Source organism: Pelmatolapia mariae, linkage group LG17 (genome assembly GCF_036321145.2).
Source record: "Pelmatolapia mariae isolate MD_Pm_ZW linkage group LG17, Pm_UMD_F_2, whole genome shotgun sequence".
Classification (NCBI taxonomy): Eukaryota; Metazoa; Chordata; class Actinopteri; order Cichliformes; family Cichlidae; genus Pelmatolapia; species Pelmatolapia mariae.
In genome coordinates this window covers 20,301,110-20,319,474 of record NC_086242.1, presented here as the reverse complement: position 1 = coordinate 20,319,474, position 18,365 = coordinate 20,301,110, and the positions used below count along the sequence as shown (strand labels likewise).

The window sequence follows — 18,365 nt, the reverse complement described above, 5'->3', positions numbered from 1 at the left end:
CAAACAGCCCAGCAAATACATTGACTGGCCACACCTACACAGCCAGACTGCATCCAGAAATTCAATTCACTTACAAGCTGTGCCAAATGAGATGAACCCTCAACAACAGTGAAGTTAAGTCTTACTCCACCTTCTTTCTGTAAACCCAACACAATACACGTCTGCATGTTTAATATGCTGAAAATGAACACTAGCTAATCTGGTTTGATAAAAAGAGTTCTATTAGATTATCAGCGGCTTCTTAGGATCCATGTGCGGGTCTCCAAACAGACTTTGCATAAGGTGAATTATTTCTGGCTCTTTAAGCTGATCTACCCAGAGCCTTTATTACAATCTACCGTTGCACAGTTTTATTGTGAAATCATTTGTTACAGATACCCCCTCAGCTTCAGTCCTGAGCACAAACGGTACACTGGGGTTGTAGCTGTCATGACATCACCTGCTTATCTCTGAACTTCTGAAGCATTTCTGCCATCACCATCTTGGTTCTAGGAAATTGGATGTGATAAGAAAAGGCTGGTGTAGAGTACTACATGACAAGAATTTACCCAAAGCAAGCATCTCATAAACTGAGTGTTCAAAGAGGTCCAGCCAGAAAGTCATTTTCCCACAGACCTTTTGCAGCTGTCGCCATCTGGTGGTCTTCAGTTTACAGCACTTCTACATTGACATAATTTTTCCATCTTGGAAGCTACAATGCTGTGATCTCTGTCACTGCCATCAAATCCTTGAATATTTCACTCTCCACAAAAAAGACTGAAAACTGACTAAAGTCAAAAATATATCACAATCTTTATAAAACCAAAGTGTGTATTTGCAGCAGTTTAAATTAAAATGTCAAATTAACAATTGACACACAACACAACATAATATTAAAATCAGTGTGTATTAGATGTATACCCCCCTACAAACATGATGACCTCTTTAAAACTCTGAGGTTTTTTTTTTTTTTCAAACCTGTGGTGGTTGACTGTAACTGCTTGAATCATAAAATGTTCAGAAATGCGGACCTGGATTTGGACTGTTTGTAGGGATTTATCAAAATATCTGTATATAACTGAAACTATGAGAAGACCGCCATGAGTGTTTTTAGTTTAGTTAGTGTAGTTTGTAGCAGCAGAGGGAGCCAGAGTTCAGGTCACAATATAAACCCAAGACCTAAGTGAATGAACAGTTACAAACAGGAGTCTATGCTCTGTTTAGTTTAGTTTTATGGTCAGCCTAGATCTGCCTAACTTTCAGCACTACTTAGCCAACAGGCTAAAATACATCTCAGGATAGTTAAAAAATACTGTCTTAGACGAGCCCTGGCTAGACGTAGAACAGGCACTATGCAATAATATATAGACTTTGGACCTGCCATTCATTAGCACAAACATGAAACAACATGTATATTCAAAAGCATCAACATCAGCTCTTCTCTGACAGCATGGTTGGAGTTTCTAAAAATGACTGAGTCTTCCCATGGAAATGTAGACCCATTTGGAACAACCCTGACATACTGCAGAACAACTTCCCAGATTGGAGTTGTAAAGGAATTAAATAGTTGAAACATATATTTGAAGGAACATACTTTATTATGTTTAACAGATTAGTTATGCGATATGGGCTTAAGAATAGATAGTTAGAATATCAACAAATTTAATCTATAGTAAAAAAGAAAGTTAAGCCTACGCAAGTCAAATTACAAACACCACCAAGTGTGGTACAATTCCTTAATCTGAAAACCCCAAAATTACAAAAATATACAGGGCGCCCTCCAAAGTAGATGGATCAATCTCCCTTCCTATTGCAAAATGGGAGAGGGATCTATCAGTCAGCTTAGACCAAAACATCTGGTCTCACATATGTTTAAAAACCTTTACATTGATTAGAAATCCCAGTCTACAATTAATACAATACAGAATACTACACAGAGTGCACTATACAGGTCAACGGATGTTCGGGATGGGTTTTACATCTTGTAACAACTGCTCACACTGTCATGGGAATACACCTGACAGTTACACCCATGTTCTGTCCACCAGTTCAGAGGTTTTGGTGCTGGATATGTGAGACTTCTCAAAGTGTCTGAAATGTAACATTCCAGCCTCCCCTTCAGATTGCTTATTGGGCAACTTAGATGAATACAGTCCAGATGGCTCTCACTGCCTAATGCTTTGCTAAGAAGACTATCCTTATGAACTGCATCTGGGGGTTCCCTAGGGGTGGGTTTCTTGGGGGCCGGACACGAAAGCTGTGTTCCTGACCTGGATGAGGCTCTGGTGGCTCTTGGGTAGTGATTTTCTGGCGACTGCGTGTGGCAGGGCCGGAGGAGCGTCTGTGCTAGCGGACGTAGGTTAAAGCCCACGCTGCTCCTGGGTGGGGCCGGGCTTGGGGATTTGGGGTCATGGGGGTGCACCACCTCTGGGCTGGCGTTCTTGGTGGGCCTGGGGTGCTTGGTTCCTGGTTTGGTGTGTCACTGGGGTTGTGGGTTGGTGCATGCACGGGGCCCTGGCCCTGGCATGGGGGCCTTCGGTGCACCGGTGGAAATGGAGGCCTATTCAGCTGGTGGCGAGGTTGTTATTATCTTTTGCATGTGGTCTCTGCTCTTGTGGAGTCCACTCTGCAGGTTGGGGGATCCAGCAGAGGTGGAGGATAAACTCAACCTGGGTGTCTATTGTCTTATGTAGTCTGAGAGTTGACTCAATGTTGGGGTGGGTGTAGTTTTTCCCCTGCGGTGGGGTCGGCGCTCTGTGGGACTTGGTGATGCTGCTGTTGTGGGCCCCGGCCTGGGCCCCCTGACCCTGGTGAATTTCAAGGAATGGGGGTGCCTATGGGGGTCAGTGGGGGAACTGGCAACAGGGAGGGGTACTTTGCCTCAGTTGGGGGCTCTTGGGTCTTGGGTCCCTCGGCCCGCTGCTTAGGTGCAGCAGGCTTGTCGCCATGGCCCCATGGGGCAGGGCTGTACCTCCCCATACACACTGTTAGATACTTAAATGGAGAAACCTTATGAATAAGGTGCTTGCACACACAGGTGTATAAATGGGTAAGCATAGACACACACTATCTTGTCTGCTGCTGCCTCTAAACATATCATGTATTAATAGTCCTGTATGCTCCATTTAATATTTATTATTTACTGTTACTACTTATGTTGGTTGTTGCTGTGTTTTCCCTCCTGTGTTGTTTTTGGGAGGATTTTCAGCAGGTGTTTAAGCAGATTTTCAGTGTTTTTTCTCTCTCTATATCCCTATTCTTCTCAATTTTTCTCTCCCTCTCCTTCTTTGAACTTACTCTGCAACGTTTATTCCCAACTCATCCTAATAAAAATCTAATAAAATATGAATGAATGAAGTGGACTATTATAGCAAAAGCTGCAATGGTCCACTTGGGAAAATAAATCTGCTGGGCATTTTTTTGGCCTTCAGACAACAACTCTGATTGGTACACTCCTGGACAGGACAGGCAAAAAAAAATCCCCAAGACCCGAGTGAATGAACCATTACAAACAGGAGTCCATGCTGGGGTCAGTTTAGCTTCATTGTCAGCAGCAGGGCTGTTGGGCCTCACCTGTTTACCCGGCGTGCTGATGTCATCACAGATCCAAGGTGAGAATCAGAGGGCCGCACTCTGATTGGCTACTGAAATGAGGCAGAAATTCATTAGCAGGCAAACAAACAGGATGACGCTGGTTCAGCTGGTCTCCTAGCAGCAGCTGAATTGATGAGTTTGTATTTGTGTGTGTGTGTGTTTTAGCCTGGCTGATCATTGACATGCTGATGATTTTTACCCTTTGAAGTTTAGTAATTTATTCTGCTCAGATAGACCCCCGCCTCAGCACCAGCGAGCCGAGAAGTAAAACAGCTCCAAGTCAGAAAAAACTTCCTAAAAGAAACCTTTTAATAGGAACAGAGGAGACAGGAAATACATACAAAAGCAGCACAGCAGACTCACAAATCAAAACGACAAAATTAAAAACAGCATATTTCATAAAAACATAAAAATTTAACCTCAGTTTGCTTCTTTAACTTTGCTTATTTGGAGACAAAAAGAATATTAGCTAGCATGAAGTTGTTCTGCAGCACGTTTGTGTGTTTGATGACTGACCAACAAAGCAGGATAATTATTCATACATGTATTAATATTATTATTGGTGCTCATCAGAAGTTAGTTTCTATTCCTGAGCCTTTCACTGAGGTCCAAGGGATCTTCCAAGAATGAGGAGCCTGTTTTCCAAAGATCTGATTGGTCAGTTGGTGGTGTGTTTACACCTGTTGATCTCTTGTCTTGAACATCACCTGCTTTGGAGCAGCTAAGGTCTGCTTGATGAGTTACCCTGGTGGTACAATTAACTACACAGCAGCCATATTATTGGTCAGATAATGTCATTAAAAATGAGCCTAAAGGCTCTTGTTGTCAGCTTCACAAATCTGGGTGGATATTTCCTCCTGACATTTGTACACAAAGCTCAACTACAAGAACTCACAACGAACGCTCTTCATAATTTAGAAGAATACAAATTTATGTATCAGGCTTAATTGAATGACATATCAATATTTTATCATACAGTTTCATTTGGAACGGCAGTGAGGTTAAATCAGTCTGTGGGAGAAAATGCTCTGCTGGCTCAGTAGTGTTGAGTGGAGCTGGTGTGACAGTAATCCTATATAAAAATAATAATAATAAATCAAAGGTCAAAGGTCACCAGTGAAAGAACAAACAGAAATTACAGAGCAAGCGGTGTATTAGGGTGTGTGTGTGTGTTACTGGCATGAACAGCAAAACTTGTCAGAGCGTGTTGGAAGTACGCCTCAACACACACACACACACTCATGTTTCCATCATTTCATTCCAGGACTTAGACCAAAACATCACCTGAATGATTCACCTTAAGGCGACTTTTTATGATGCATAGTCAGATTTGCTGTATTGCCACACAACATGAGTAACACACGCAGGCATGCACACACACACACACACACACACACACACACACACACACACACACACACACACACACACACTGTGTTTACTACAATCATAGATACAGTACTGTGAAGCCACACCCAAACAGGAAGGAGTCACCAAGAATAGAGTTGCCCTCCACCCAAACAGCTTCCCTTTCACTGACACACACTTCCTCAATGTGTGTGTGTGTGTGTTTAGTAGCCTGAAAGCTCTGGTGCAATATGTAGAGTTCTTCACACACAAATGTAATCCGGCTCAGTCATCAACGATGATGCAGCACGGGGGGAGGAGCAATGTGTTGGTGTTGGGGTGACTGTTGTGTCAAAGCAAAGGGAAGTGCAAATGAATTTCTTTAGTTTTAAATTGATGGAAATTTTGATTAATGTTGTCATATTACAGCCAAAAAACAGTTTGAAATATCAGCAGTGTGCTCAGGAATATCAGCAGGTTGTTCTATATAGACATACTCATCAAAAAGAACTGTAAACTTTTTTTTGTTACAGCTTCATGGTCTGTAGTTTCCAGATTTGGTGGTATTCATTTATAATTTGAATAGCAGAGGAACAAAGCCCAGTGGCACGCCACAGCATAGACGTCTCTGACCCCAGGTGCTCAGTTGTGAATATTTGGTAATTTCATTCTTTTCTATGATTGTAAACACAAAATGTTATTCGTGGTTAGAAAAAGATGACATATAAAAGTCTCCGTTTTGACTTAAGGGTATCTAAATGTCCCCTTTTCATCATTAATTTATAGATTAAACAGGAAGAATATTGTTTAATATAGGCATAATAATAATTTAACTTTTTAATATACCAACTACAAACTTTACTATTGTTATTTATGGTGGGTATTATTAATATTAGTTTCCAGATTTGATGCTATTTACATATCGTTTGAAAGGACAGAGGTGAATGTAGGTTCAGAGTTTTAGAGGGGCTCAGCCCCCAGTCATAATGTCATGCGTATAGTGCCTTACAGTTAATATTAATGGAATATACCACTTTCAAATGTAGTCAGCTCTTTTCACATTTGCAAACCTTATTTCAATGAATAAAAGCAGTAAATTTAAAAGCAACTTAATTTTAGTTATAAATCTTCAATCAAAGGCTCAATAGATCAGAATTTTCCAAAGTAAAGAACAACTTGTGAGGAGAAAGGAGAAACATGCATAGTGTATTTTCAGTCTCTTAACAGCATAGAAGCAGCTGACCAGATCATTAAGCACTTAAAGCAGCACAATTCAACAAAGAAAGTGGAAAATCACACTACCACTCCATACACCTCAACATGAAGTAAACTGATAAGAGAGCTGCTTTTACATTAAAGTTTTTTAATTCATACAACCCCTCATTTTATTATGCAGAATCAGCACAGAGCATCAGCATGTAGCCCCAATTCAAGAGTGGAGAACAGATTTGTAGTCTGTGACTACAGTAGTTTCAACTATTGTTTTATGCCATGTTTAGAGTGATATAGATCCTGTCAAATTCTACTATACACGTCAATAAATATGTTCTTTCGAACATGCACTGACCATTTTCAGTGTGCTGCTGGAAAGCACACAAAGCATCCATGAAACACATGTCAACATATTTGGTAAAAAAAAACCCCCCAATAATCATTTAATTTCAATTCAATTCAATTTTATTTACATAGCACCAAATCACAACAGCAGTCACCTCAAGGCGCTTTATATTGTACAGTGGATACAGAGAAAAACCCAACAATCATATGACCCCCTATGAGCAAGCACTGTGGCGACAGTGGGAAGGAAAAACTCCCTTTTAACAGGAAGAAACCTCCGGCAGAACCAGGCTCAGGGAGGGGCGGCCATCTGCTGCGACCAGCTGGGGTGAGAGAAGCAAAACAGGATAAAGACATGCTGTGGAAGAGAGACAGAGATTAATAACAGGTACCATTCAATGCAGAGAGGTCTATTAACACATAGTGAGTGAGAAAGGTGACTGGAAAGGAAAAACTCAATGCATCATGGGAATCCCCCGGCAGCCTACGTCTATTGCAGCATAACTAAGGGAGGATCCAGGGTCACCTGGTCCAGCCCTAACTATATGCTTTAGCAAAAAGGAAAGTTTTAAGCCTAATCTTAAAAGTAGAGATAGTGTCTGTCTCCTGAATCCAAACTGGAAGCTGGTTCCACAGAAGAGGGGCCTGAAAACTGAAGGCTCTGCCTCCCATTCTACTTTTAAATACCCCCCCCGCAATAAATAGGCCGTTGATCTTCTTTACTCATTTCAGGTATTACCAGAAAAATAGTTGCATGTTTAATCATATGGGAATTTACCCAGATTTATTGATTTATTTGGACAGAGATCTTGACACCCCCCCCCCCCCCCCCCCCACACACACACACACACCCCCACCCCCAAAGTTCAGCACAAAGTTGTGCCGATGTGCAACACTGGATAGTTTTCACTCTATCCTGTCTGCAGTAGATGAGTTGGCATATATAACATTAGAAGACAACATACTATTGCTACAGTTATTTTTAGGGATGCTGTAATTAAATCTAAGGGTGCTTGAGCACCCCCAGCAAAGGACCAAGAACACAGCCCTGGGGTACTCCACAGCTCAAATGCCTCTGATACCACATGGAAACTTTTGGTAGTTTCATCATTTTCCATGATTATAAACACAAAATCTTACCCAGTGGTTAGAAAAAAATATAGAAGTCTGTATTTGAATCTCAGTGCACAAAAATGTCCCCTTTTCATTATTCCTGTGCAATTTGTACATTAAACAGGGAGTAAATTATGTTATAGACGAACGGTGATTATGAAACTTTTTATAATTAGTGTAGACTTTTTTATTTGTTGGTATTAGTGGATATTAGGGCTCTACAGTTGCTGTATTTGATGACATTTATGTAAAATTTGAACAGTAAAGGCCCAAGAACAGAGACATGTGGCAGTTCATTTCTAGCTAGTGAATATTTGGCAGTTTCATTCTTTTCTGTCACTTTTAGAATGTTGTTTTTAATATACTTAAACAAAACCCATTATGGATGCCAAACAATCAGATGAAAGGAAAAAAAGTTTTTTGTAGACTTCAATTAGTTAAAAATGTTTGTAAACATTTCTGACCTTTTACATATAAAAAAAAATACAAAGATTGTTCTAAATGAAACATTTGATGGATATATTCCCACTGAAATGTTTTCACAATTTTATCTTATTTTATCTAAAAACCTGACCTGTGTATGGATCCTGATTGGACTGATGATGACATGCTGACAACACTGACAACAACAACAATAGAAAACTGAAAGAGTTTAATGTGACTTTATTGAAATAAAAGCAGAAACCACAGAGAAACAGAGGTTCTGTTTTACAGGAAACAGGAAGCAGCTGAAAGCGAGGCTAAAACGTCACAAGAAAAAAAGAAGAGGGGTCTTGAACCAAAGCTGTGACGAAGCCTAGGAGAAACCGGAAGTAAATGCAGTCTACCTTCAAAATAAACATATAAGCAAGGGACAAGAGTGGAGAAAGTAATTTGGTTTGATATTAAATAAACGTGAATGGCTTCTAGTGAGTAAAATACAAAAATACAAAGTCTCATCAAATCATACTAATCTTCAGGTTCATGGTTACAGTTAGTTAATATAAACTTAGCATTTTTGTTTGTGTTTAGTTGTTAATTTAGCTGTTCATAACAGAATTTTAATTATCTTCTTGTGCTAGTGCATTTATAGACAATTTGTTTTTATTTCTTAGCTTATTTCTTAGCTTATTAGCAATAAATACTTCTTCTTAGCTGGTTTCTTCACTAGTTCTATATTTTTAACTATTTGTTACTAGTTAGTTACCAGGTATTAGTTATTTGTGTTTTGTATTTTTTTTTTTTGTATTTTTTTTTTTTTTTTTTTTGCTTATGAAGGTGTCTTTACTTTGAAATTCTGAAGAAGAACATCAGTTCTTTGTTGTATTATATTTATTTCATTCTGGCTGCTTATTGTCATTTTGTTTTGTGTTTTTTCAAAACTGGTGTTTTCACACCAGTAAATTTATACAACTTTTTCTCAGCATTTTGTACTCAATGCTGCTTAAGAGGAAAGCTTTATATTGAAAATACTGACATGAAATGCCTGTTTTTTGTTTCCTGCTGAAAATAATTTCCATGCTATTTATGCTTGAATCATGTTTTTAGTTCATTTAAATCAAGGCTCACTTTTTAAAAAAAATTGTAGCTTTCAGCCATATCTCACTATCGTGGCCCAATTCAAGTATACAGAGCTACCTGCGGTAGCAACACCTTGTAAATAAGATGTCACTATTTGTCATTAGATGTTTGATTCAAATAGAATTCCAACATTATATTTCTTTATTTATTAAGGTATATAAATTTCTAGTTATTTAATGCTATTTTTTCCAAATCGTTTTATAAATAAAATATATCTTATATTATCTTGTCTAAAATAAAATATAACAACAGAGATATCTTAATAATGTATAATGAAATCCAAATTATTAGAAATTAAAGTAAGCATAATATGTTATTTATATTTATTTTATGACTTTATGATATAATAATGTGTAAAAAAAACCTCAAGATGAAGCAGAATTATATGTTTAAAACTACAATTTATTTCATATTTGAACCAGTTTTTTAACGTCTTTTATTTTGAAAAGTCGGACAGGAGGCTCTTGCGTTCGCCGCGTCGAGCTTGACGTCAGCGCGTCGGGAGCAGGAGGGAGCGGCTCTGGTCGAGCGACGTTCACTGCGAACAGGAGAGAGAGTGAGCGGCGGAGAGCGCAGCGGAGCGGACGGGTGGATGACTGTGAGTACTGCTTCTTTTCTCCCGTTTCTCGCTTTTACCTCTTTTTCCTCGCTTCCCCCTCCTTTTTCCTTACTCTTTCATGTAGATGTGAGCTAGCCTGGGTCGAACCGGGAAATGTCCCGGCTAGCAGGGACGGGAGACAGGCCGGTCGGGAGCCGTGCTGGGCTGGGTTTGCGGAAGCAAGCGACCGGCGGACAGACAGACGGATGGACGTAAAGGCAGACAGACGGACGGCGGCTGTCCTGATGAGAATACAGTTTATATCAGACACGGGCTGACTGCTTCACGGCGTCACGGCGGCTGTCTGTCCGTCTGTGAGTCTGTTTCCGGTCTGTAGAGCCCGAAGTCCGCTTCTGCTCGCGTTTTGTCTCCGCTCTCCTGAGGCAGCGGGGCCTGCTTGCAGAGCTTCCCGGGTAGGGAGCATTGTGAGGCGGCCACAGAGCTGCGGAAGCCCCGTTGCTCTCTCGGAGGCAAAAAAAAAAAGAAAAAAAGAGTGGAAGTGATTGATGAGAGGATGCAGAGTTTGGGAGCTTGAGGGAACCTGCAATCAAAGCCAGTTTGGTTGCACAGACACTGCTTGGTTTTATTCCTCTCCTGTTGTACTGCCTGTCAGCAACACACACACACACACTGAGTATTGACAGGCCCCACCTAGTTCTGCTTGACTCAGGGATCTGTGCGTATTGTGAGTCCATCTTTCTGCTCTGACAACTTCACTTTAGTAGATTAACATTATTCAGTGATTGCTGGAAAAAGCAGAAGTGCCCACTGAGTGAGCAAAATACTGAAAAATAAGAATAAAATGCAGGTTTCAGGTCGGGTTGAACTGTGTGTATCTGTGCAGTGACGCTCTGGTAACTAAAGATTAATGTATTTATAGCCTATAAATTAAGGCCAGCAGTCTATGTTGATAGCAGCAGATCCTCTTTTTGTTCACATGTAAACAAAACAAGCAGGAAACACTGAGGTGAAGTATGAAGTTTCAGGTTAAAGTCTTCCTTTCAGTCAGCGTTTATGTGGTACAATCACAATACAACATAAAAGCCCTCAGTGACGCCTCATTTTACAGTTATATAATAATTTGCTGTGTAGTTTGATTATTGTTGTTCATGCATCAAGTCTGAACTGCAGTTAAACTTAAACAGACCCACAGTGAGGGTTCATTTATAAGGAAATACACTCGTAGTGTGCAGAAAGGGCAGTATTTCTTTTTTGAATTGTTACAAATTTGGACTATAAGGAGATATGGAAGCTTTCTACTTCTGTGTATTGTTGATGCTGTGAATTGGGACATGACTGTGTGTTGCTTTCTCCACAGACTGTGTATAAAAGATGGTGAAGGCACCATCGTTTGTGTTTTGTGGTCGTTTTGGAGATATTATTGGAGTCCAGTTCACAGACTCCAATTAGCTGAAGCCACCTGCCTCTCCATCTTTCTATAGCGAAAACAGTGTCTGTTCGATATTAGGGAAACTGCAGCTTTTTTGGTACTTCAGGTTAATTTTCCAGGTCCCCAGGTTCCTGTTTGGCACTTCCTCTGGGTTTGATGCCTGTGGGTGTGCCAAACCAGGTTTAGGCAGCCTGAGCTGTAATGGCAAATATTTCATGATCAGCAGTGGTTGGTAAGAGCAAATCAGCTGATTTTCTTTAAGAAGTTTAAGAGAAGAGTGTGTCTATTTTAATTTGCTCACTTTGCTCTGACCCAGAAGTGAATAAGTAGAAGTATATGGATGGATGGATTATGAGAGCTTTTTAAATTAAAGTACTTTCTGAGCCTTAGTTCTGATTTATTGGAAGACGTGATGATCTTTTACTTCCTGCTGTTGCTGTGTGTCTGTGCATGTTTCTGTAATGTCTCATTATATTTCGTTATAGCACAGCATCGTGAAGCATGAGGGGGGAAGTCCCGATGCAGGTGCTCTCCCGCAGAGGCAGGTTTCTGACAGGGGGACTTTTAAACGTCCAGAGATAGGGCTTCAGGTGTGATCGAAGGGTTTTAGATGTTTTGGCTCATCCAGCTTTCCCCTTGATGGCCTCACCTCTGCTGCTCCAGTGAGTGACTTATCGCGAAGCGTTGAACCCGTCTGGACTTGCTGCAGAGCGTTGTAGTGAGGCAAGCCTGTTCAGACCCTCAGGCGATGAAATCCATTACTGCTGATGCCTTCACTGACAATAGGGTAGATAAAACTTGAGATTTGAACTCCTCCCAGTCTCCACCTGATCACTTGTGTGCATTTAGCACATTTATACAGCTGTCGTGAATGGAAATGGAGACATTTAACATTTTTAGGGTTTTTTAGGGGGTTTTCTGTGACCCATACACCACACTAGTTTTTATTTAAAATATGAACAAAAGCCCTGAACAATAAAATCCACTGGGAGTCGTTCTTTTCTTGTTTCTTGTCCCCAAAATAGAATATAGATAAACTCTGAAAATAGGATTTGGGCAAAAGTTTCAAGCAAGAGTGCTCACTGAGTGTGATTAGTCATGACAGGAGTCTTGCAGTGACTTAAATATTAATATAACTACATTGAAGACATTAATAGTCACATTATTTGAGATAACGGATTTACCTAAAAATTATAAACAGTTGTTGCCTCCAAAATATTAAGCAACTTTAACTTAAGCTGAATGTTTGATGGTAACTTGTTTATTATAAGTGTTTATTCTGAGATTGGTTACCAAAATAAAAGCTTTAAATTTAAGAAGCACTTTGTCTTGAGTTAGTCTTGTCTTGGGTCAGTTAAGAGTATTTGTGACACAGTATTTACATTTTTTTTGTTTTCCTGTGACCCGCACACTGCACAGTTACAGAAACCAAACTTTCATGCATGCAATTCTTCTTTTATATCCCTCTAAAATTAAAGTAACAGCTTCTGCAGACCTGATCTAACATGGTTTCCAGGTTGCAAGACTTTTATCCTTCTTTTAAGTCACCTTTGTTCTGATTGGCTGCCCCTCGTAAACAGAATGTATGAACCACAGACAGGATATGAGATGGGTGTAGCCAGTGTTACATCACCAGCTGATCAGTGAAGTCTCGTAATGAAACCTCAAACTCGGTAATGAAAAAACAGAAGCCTGTTTGTGGCGAGGAGCCGCCCCCTGGTGGTCAATACATTTCTGGTTTTAACAGGAGGCAGGTTGAGCTCTGGAGCCTGAGATGATCAGATTAGGGATATCTGCACTCTTTGACATCACAGAGATCCGATAATAGTGAAAACTGTCTGAATCAGAGTGTTTAGAGTGCAAGCTTTTGGCTCATGGGGCTTATTTGTACATATGCTGACCTTATTAGAAACTTGGCCATGTTTAATATGAACATCCACCATTGGAGCAGGAGATATGTGGCAGGGTATAAGGGTCGACTTTAAATATTAGACTACACCTGGTGTTACTCATTTATAGAGTCTTTTCTGGTTGTCAGTTAGTAGCTGTATTTGTGTTGTTTACAGGCTGTGATGGTAAAATTTGAAATGGTTTTAGGGTCTGTAAACACATCGTGTCAGCGGGGGTCCTCATGAACAATCTTAAACGTGTGTGTATTTGGGTGTGTGTGTGTGTTTGTGCATCGTGTTGCTTCTTGTTGCCGTGACAGTGAAGGTTTGCACACACATGGCGAGGCATGATTGGTATGCATCCACACACTGAGACATGAACGCATAGCAACAGTAACCAGGAAGGATTCCATAGCAGTGACATCACCACCAGCTGTGAGATCACGTGACTCCGCAGTTTTCAGTAACTTACCGCATGCATGCTGGGTAATCATTATCTCCCAGTGAGGGGCAGGAAGTCTTCATTTGTGTGTTTGTAATTGATGGTGTTACATCTCCAGGTGCATCATAGGAGGAGGTGGGGCTTACTGTAATCCTGCTGTGTGATTGGTAGCTGTGACTGGATGTCCAATAGCGACCTGTTAACGGTCTCCTCCTCTGTGTTTGTGTCTCTCACCCAGCAGACAGACAGTCAGGATGCGTGAATACAAACTGGTTGTTTTAGGATCAGGAGGCGTCGGCAAGTCAGCACTGGTAAGTAAAAAAAATATCCATGTTAATCAGCTGTTTGCATTAAAGTGAGAGTCTGATGTTATTCTATTTAATGTCAGTGAGTGCCAAAAAAAATTTTTAATCAACACTGAAATTATCCTACTGTTGAGCTCAGAGCCACATGGCAACACCTTGTACTTTATTTTAACTCAAATATTCAATGTGGATTAATCCGCTGCTGAAAATAGTCCCCACCAAAAACTAATAAAGAAATAGAAAAACTGAAAATAAATACTTGTAATATGTAAATAAAACCTCCCACTGAAATAGTGACAAATATTTACATAAAATATATAAAAGAAAAGAAGAAAAATAGAAGAAAAATAAATAAATTATTATTTTTAAATATTTAAAATAAATAAAAATTGATAAAGAATGAATAGGAAGATAGAAAATATATTTATGAATACTGAATAAGATAAAGATTAAAAATAAAAAATACAATGTAAATAGACAAATAAATAATATAATTTATTATATAAAGATATAATAAAGCTTATATAAAGATAATCATATTCAAAATGTGTGTATGAAAGACTAGAAAAACTATTTTCAGTCATTATGTTTTACAAAACTTTATAAGAAGAGTCAAAAATTAATAAGAGGTGATGTAACATTGCGGGAAATCTCGTTTCCTGTTCTTGCACTAGTGTTTGTATTATTCATATACTGATTTTTGTGCATTGGCGTTTGTACATTGAGGTAAAACTGGGTTTGCAGCTTTGGAACTTGCATGGCTGGAGTGCTCCAGTGCAGATTCCTGTGTAAATGGCTGCACAGTGATGTCACTGTGCTTCGTTTTTGCGCCCGGCCATCACTGACACACTAACACGGCGGTGTCAGTCACACTACAATGAAGTGCTTTACTCCCCATGATATAATGGAGACGTGTCACAGTGTCACATTAATTCCGTTCTAATGACTCCCAATGGGGAGCTGAACAGAGCTCCATTAACACTGCTGTCCTACTTCTCTTTGTCCCGCTACTCGTGTCCGTCCGTCTGTCCATCTCCAGACTGTCCAGTTTGTTCAGGGAATCTTTGTGGAGAAATACGACCCCACGATAGAGGACTCCTACAGGAAGGTAGGACCTCTTTATCCTCACACGTTTTTAGAAGCATCTATAGTTTAATTAGTTTTAGTTATAATCCACAGTTATGATTCACTCCTTTTGTTTGTGCAGCAAGTCGAGGTCGATGGACAGCAGTGTATGCTGGAGATCCTGGACACAGCAGGAACAGTAAGACCTGGCTCTGTCTACATACTTTTGACCATGAGATGTGCCTGACTGAGTCCTGACCACCTGTCTGTCTGTCTGTCTTTAGGAGCAGTTCACAGCAATGAGAGACCTGTACATGAAGAATGGCCAGGGCTTTGCTCTGGTTTACTCCATCACGGCTCAGTCCACCTTCAACGACCTTCAAGACCTCCGAGAGCAGATCCTCAGAGTGAAGGACACGGAGGATGTAAGAAACCACAGCACCCTATACTTTGCCTAAACTCACCCTAACATGCAGTTTTAAGTCATGGTTTCAGTTAAGTTAAACACCTGAAGCTCCTCTTAATGTTTTCTGGAGCCTTCTTTGTCAGATGAAGGAGTCTGTAGCATAGTTAAGGAGCTCCTGAGTAATTTGTCCGGTTGTAGTTAGTCAGTTGCTGATGTTTGTATTTAAAACTCTTGTTTCTTGGCTCAGAGGAAGTTGCCTAGAAACTAGCGGAGAAAGGGAGAAGTTTCTGGTGGCAGCCAAAAATAGTTTGCCATGACATAAAAATGTAATTTTAGATAAATCAGTTAAATCTGAGTTTAAGAGGAAGTGGACTCTATCACCTCCACATAATCCTGCTGTCAGGCTTATGCTAAGCTAGCTAACTGACTGCTGATGGGTGTATGTGTAATTTATTCTCATGAAACAGAGGTCACTTGTTTTAACACGCCATCATCAGCCAGCCTGTGTGGAGGCCTTTACCATGGCTCCCCCTGCTGGACATGAGTTACATTACATAGGTTCCAAAAAGTTTTATTTTTAATCAGCATCTAGTAGGGAAAGAAGAAAATAAAAAAACTGTGCAAATTTGCAATTTAAATGCAAAAGAATAAAAAAGCAAATTTGTAATTAAAAAAATTGAAAATGCTTCTAAACAAGCTTTTAAACAAATAAAATAAAAGAAGCAAATGAATTTATAATATCTACATTTAAAATGAGAATAAAACAAAAAAATGAATTAAAAAAGAAAGTATTAATAAAAAGAAAACATTGTTTTGTACAACATTTTTTAAAAACCCAATATGTTTAATATGTTTCAAGCTAGAAATGTATTTATATTAACGTGAATTTAAGATTCTGCATTTATTTACTCAATAAAATGACTGAATAAAATTTCAAACATGTTTTTATTATGAAACAGATTATTTACAAAATGGATAAATATAAATAAAAAAATTAAGGAAACATACATTCTGACTTCACGTCAAACGTTACAGATTCTAAAAACCAGATGAAACACTGATGTCCTCTTTTCTGGTTTTCACATGATTTTTCTCCCGTTAAAATAATCCAGTGATCGTCTTTGAATGTGCTGCAAACAACTGTCTGAATGTGAGTGTTTGGCGTGCCACTTTAGGTTCCCATGATCCTGGTTGGAAATAAATGCGATCTGGAGGTGGAGCGTGTGGTGGCCAAAGAGTCAGGCATCGGTCTCGCTCGCCAGTGGAACTCCTGCGCCTTCCTTGAGACCTCGGCCAAGAGCAAGATTAACGTCAACGAGGTGACAAAACACACCCACAGCAAAGTTTACACAGTTAGTCAGAGCTGTATTTAAATCTAAATATCTTTGGGCTTCTGAGTTTTGAGCACCATTGATTCTGCAAAATGATGTACACATCATCTGGAGTTTGTAAAAAACTGAAATAAAGCTTACAGCGTGCAACACGAGAGAATCACTGTGATGTGTGCAGTCCTGGCTCAAAAACGCTGGAAGCTGTAATAATACAAACATCAGACTATTCCTCCAGAGTTTTTGTCATAGACAAAGAAAAAATGGATTTCATCGTTAGTTTCAGACATTTTGAAGCCTTAGCATTTGTGTTTCAGCTGCTGCTCTGTTGGTTTTGGGGATATGACCATTTTAGGACTATTATGGTCTAAATATGCATTTAGACTCTTTCAAACCGTCTGTCCTCTCTGTCCAAAATGTGTACATTTGAAAGAGGAGTAAAAGAGGCCATTTATGTCCACTGTGAGCAACCATCTTTGAACAGAGATAGTGGTTTACAACACCAACTGTCTGCCATCTATAATCCAGTTTTGAGATCCCTCCCAGACGCCTTAACGCCCACTCACATCCTGGGCCATCTGACCTCAGGAAATCACATGATAGGGTGGGGCTAGGTTTCACAATGAGCTTGCCCAAAACCTTGGCTGATTGTGACCTACACCCATTTTCACACCTTGGCTCGTGTGATTAGGTAGAGGATCATTAGGGGGTCCATTGTCCCTCTCGGTGGGTTACTCCCACAGAGCTTAAATCTGGGACTCTCCACCATTTGACCCTAGAACTGAAGAAGCTTCTCGGATGAGAGGTGAAACGTCTTCAAGCCACTTAAAGAAGTCCAGACGCTTTTCTTTCCAAGCTCCTTAGACTACGATGACCTGGATGACTGAGAACCTTCACAGACACATTTTTAAGTAGTTTTTGGCATTTTATTAGTAGTTTGGGGAATGTTTGGCAGTGTTGGCTTCATTTCTTCGTGTTCGTTTGCAGATCTTCTACGACCTTGTCCGACAGATCAACAGGAAGAGTCCCGTTCCAGGGAAAACCCGCAAAAAGTCCACTTGTCAGCTTCTCTAATGGCAGGTAGCTTCTATTGTCCCACGCGCACACACACACACACACACACATTGAGTTTATCACACACGTTGTTGTTCACACACTCTGGTTCTCTGTGTCCAGATTCCTGCTCACCTGATAACCAACCAACCAACCAATCACAGGACATCTTCCAGCTGGCCACGCCCCTTTAACACAACCATGTCATCATCAGCATCAGCCACTCTGTTACCATGACGATCGCTTCTCCCATCCTTCATCACACTATGTAAAGGAGACTGTTGCCTTGGAAACATTAAAACAGAACATCAAAGGACTGCTACGGCGGTGGCGATGATGATGATGATGATTCTGCTGTTGCGGGAATGCAGGGGCTTGATTTAAACTACGGTTCCCATCATGCTCTCTGCTAGGCTGTCTTTGCAGTGGGGAGTGGCTTCTTGCTTTTTCTTTTCTTTTCTTTTTAAAAAATTTTAAACTTTTCTTTTTTTGTTTCTTTCGCCTTATTGTTTTCTGGCAGCCCTGAGCCAATCACACGCAGTGTGACCGTCAGCTGTGTCGGCATCGCCGCGGTGATGACGGTGCCGCCGACACGGCTGACCGTGTGTGTGTGTGGCTCTGGTGAAACCTGTGGATTCATACAGTGGTTATTATTACAGTGATTATTATTATGATTCTTTGTGAAAACAATTAAGTCATTTTATGTTTTTGATTTTTGGAGAGGGAGGGGTGGGGGGGG

At 40.1% G+C, this 18,365-nt stretch overlaps 1 protein-coding gene and 1 pseudogene across 3 annotated transcripts; one reads left to right on the top strand and one right to left on the bottom strand.

Moving 5' to 3' along the window:
* Positions 1-18,365, bottom strand: part of LOC134615929 (NACHT, LRR and PYD domains-containing protein 14-like) — an 851,239-nt pseudogene that overhangs the window by 605,389 nt on the left and 227,485 nt on the right.
* Positions 9,606-18,347, top strand: LOC134616023 (ras-related protein Rap-1b). 3 transcript variants are annotated; one of them, XM_063460796.1, is made up of 8 exons: positions 9,606-9,748; positions 13,711-13,780; positions 14,814-14,882; positions 14,982-15,038; positions 15,124-15,264; positions 16,421-16,564; positions 17,561-17,649; positions 17,750-18,347. In XM_063460796.1, exons 2-7 carry the CDS (start codon positions 13,724-13,726, stop codon positions 17,645-17,647), a joined length of 555 nt encoding a protein of 184 aa, XP_063316866.1. In that variant the 5' UTR covers positions 9,606-9,748; positions 13,711-13,723; the 3' UTR covers positions 17,648-17,649; positions 17,750-18,347. The 3 variants fall into 3 exon arrangements, with proteins under 3 accessions (XP_063316866.1, XP_063316865.1, XP_063316863.1); XM_063460795.1 differs by having other exon boundaries at positions 9,609-9,748; positions 13,708-13,780; positions 17,561-17,653; XM_063460793.1 differs by having other exon boundaries at positions 9,610-9,748; positions 17,561-17,653.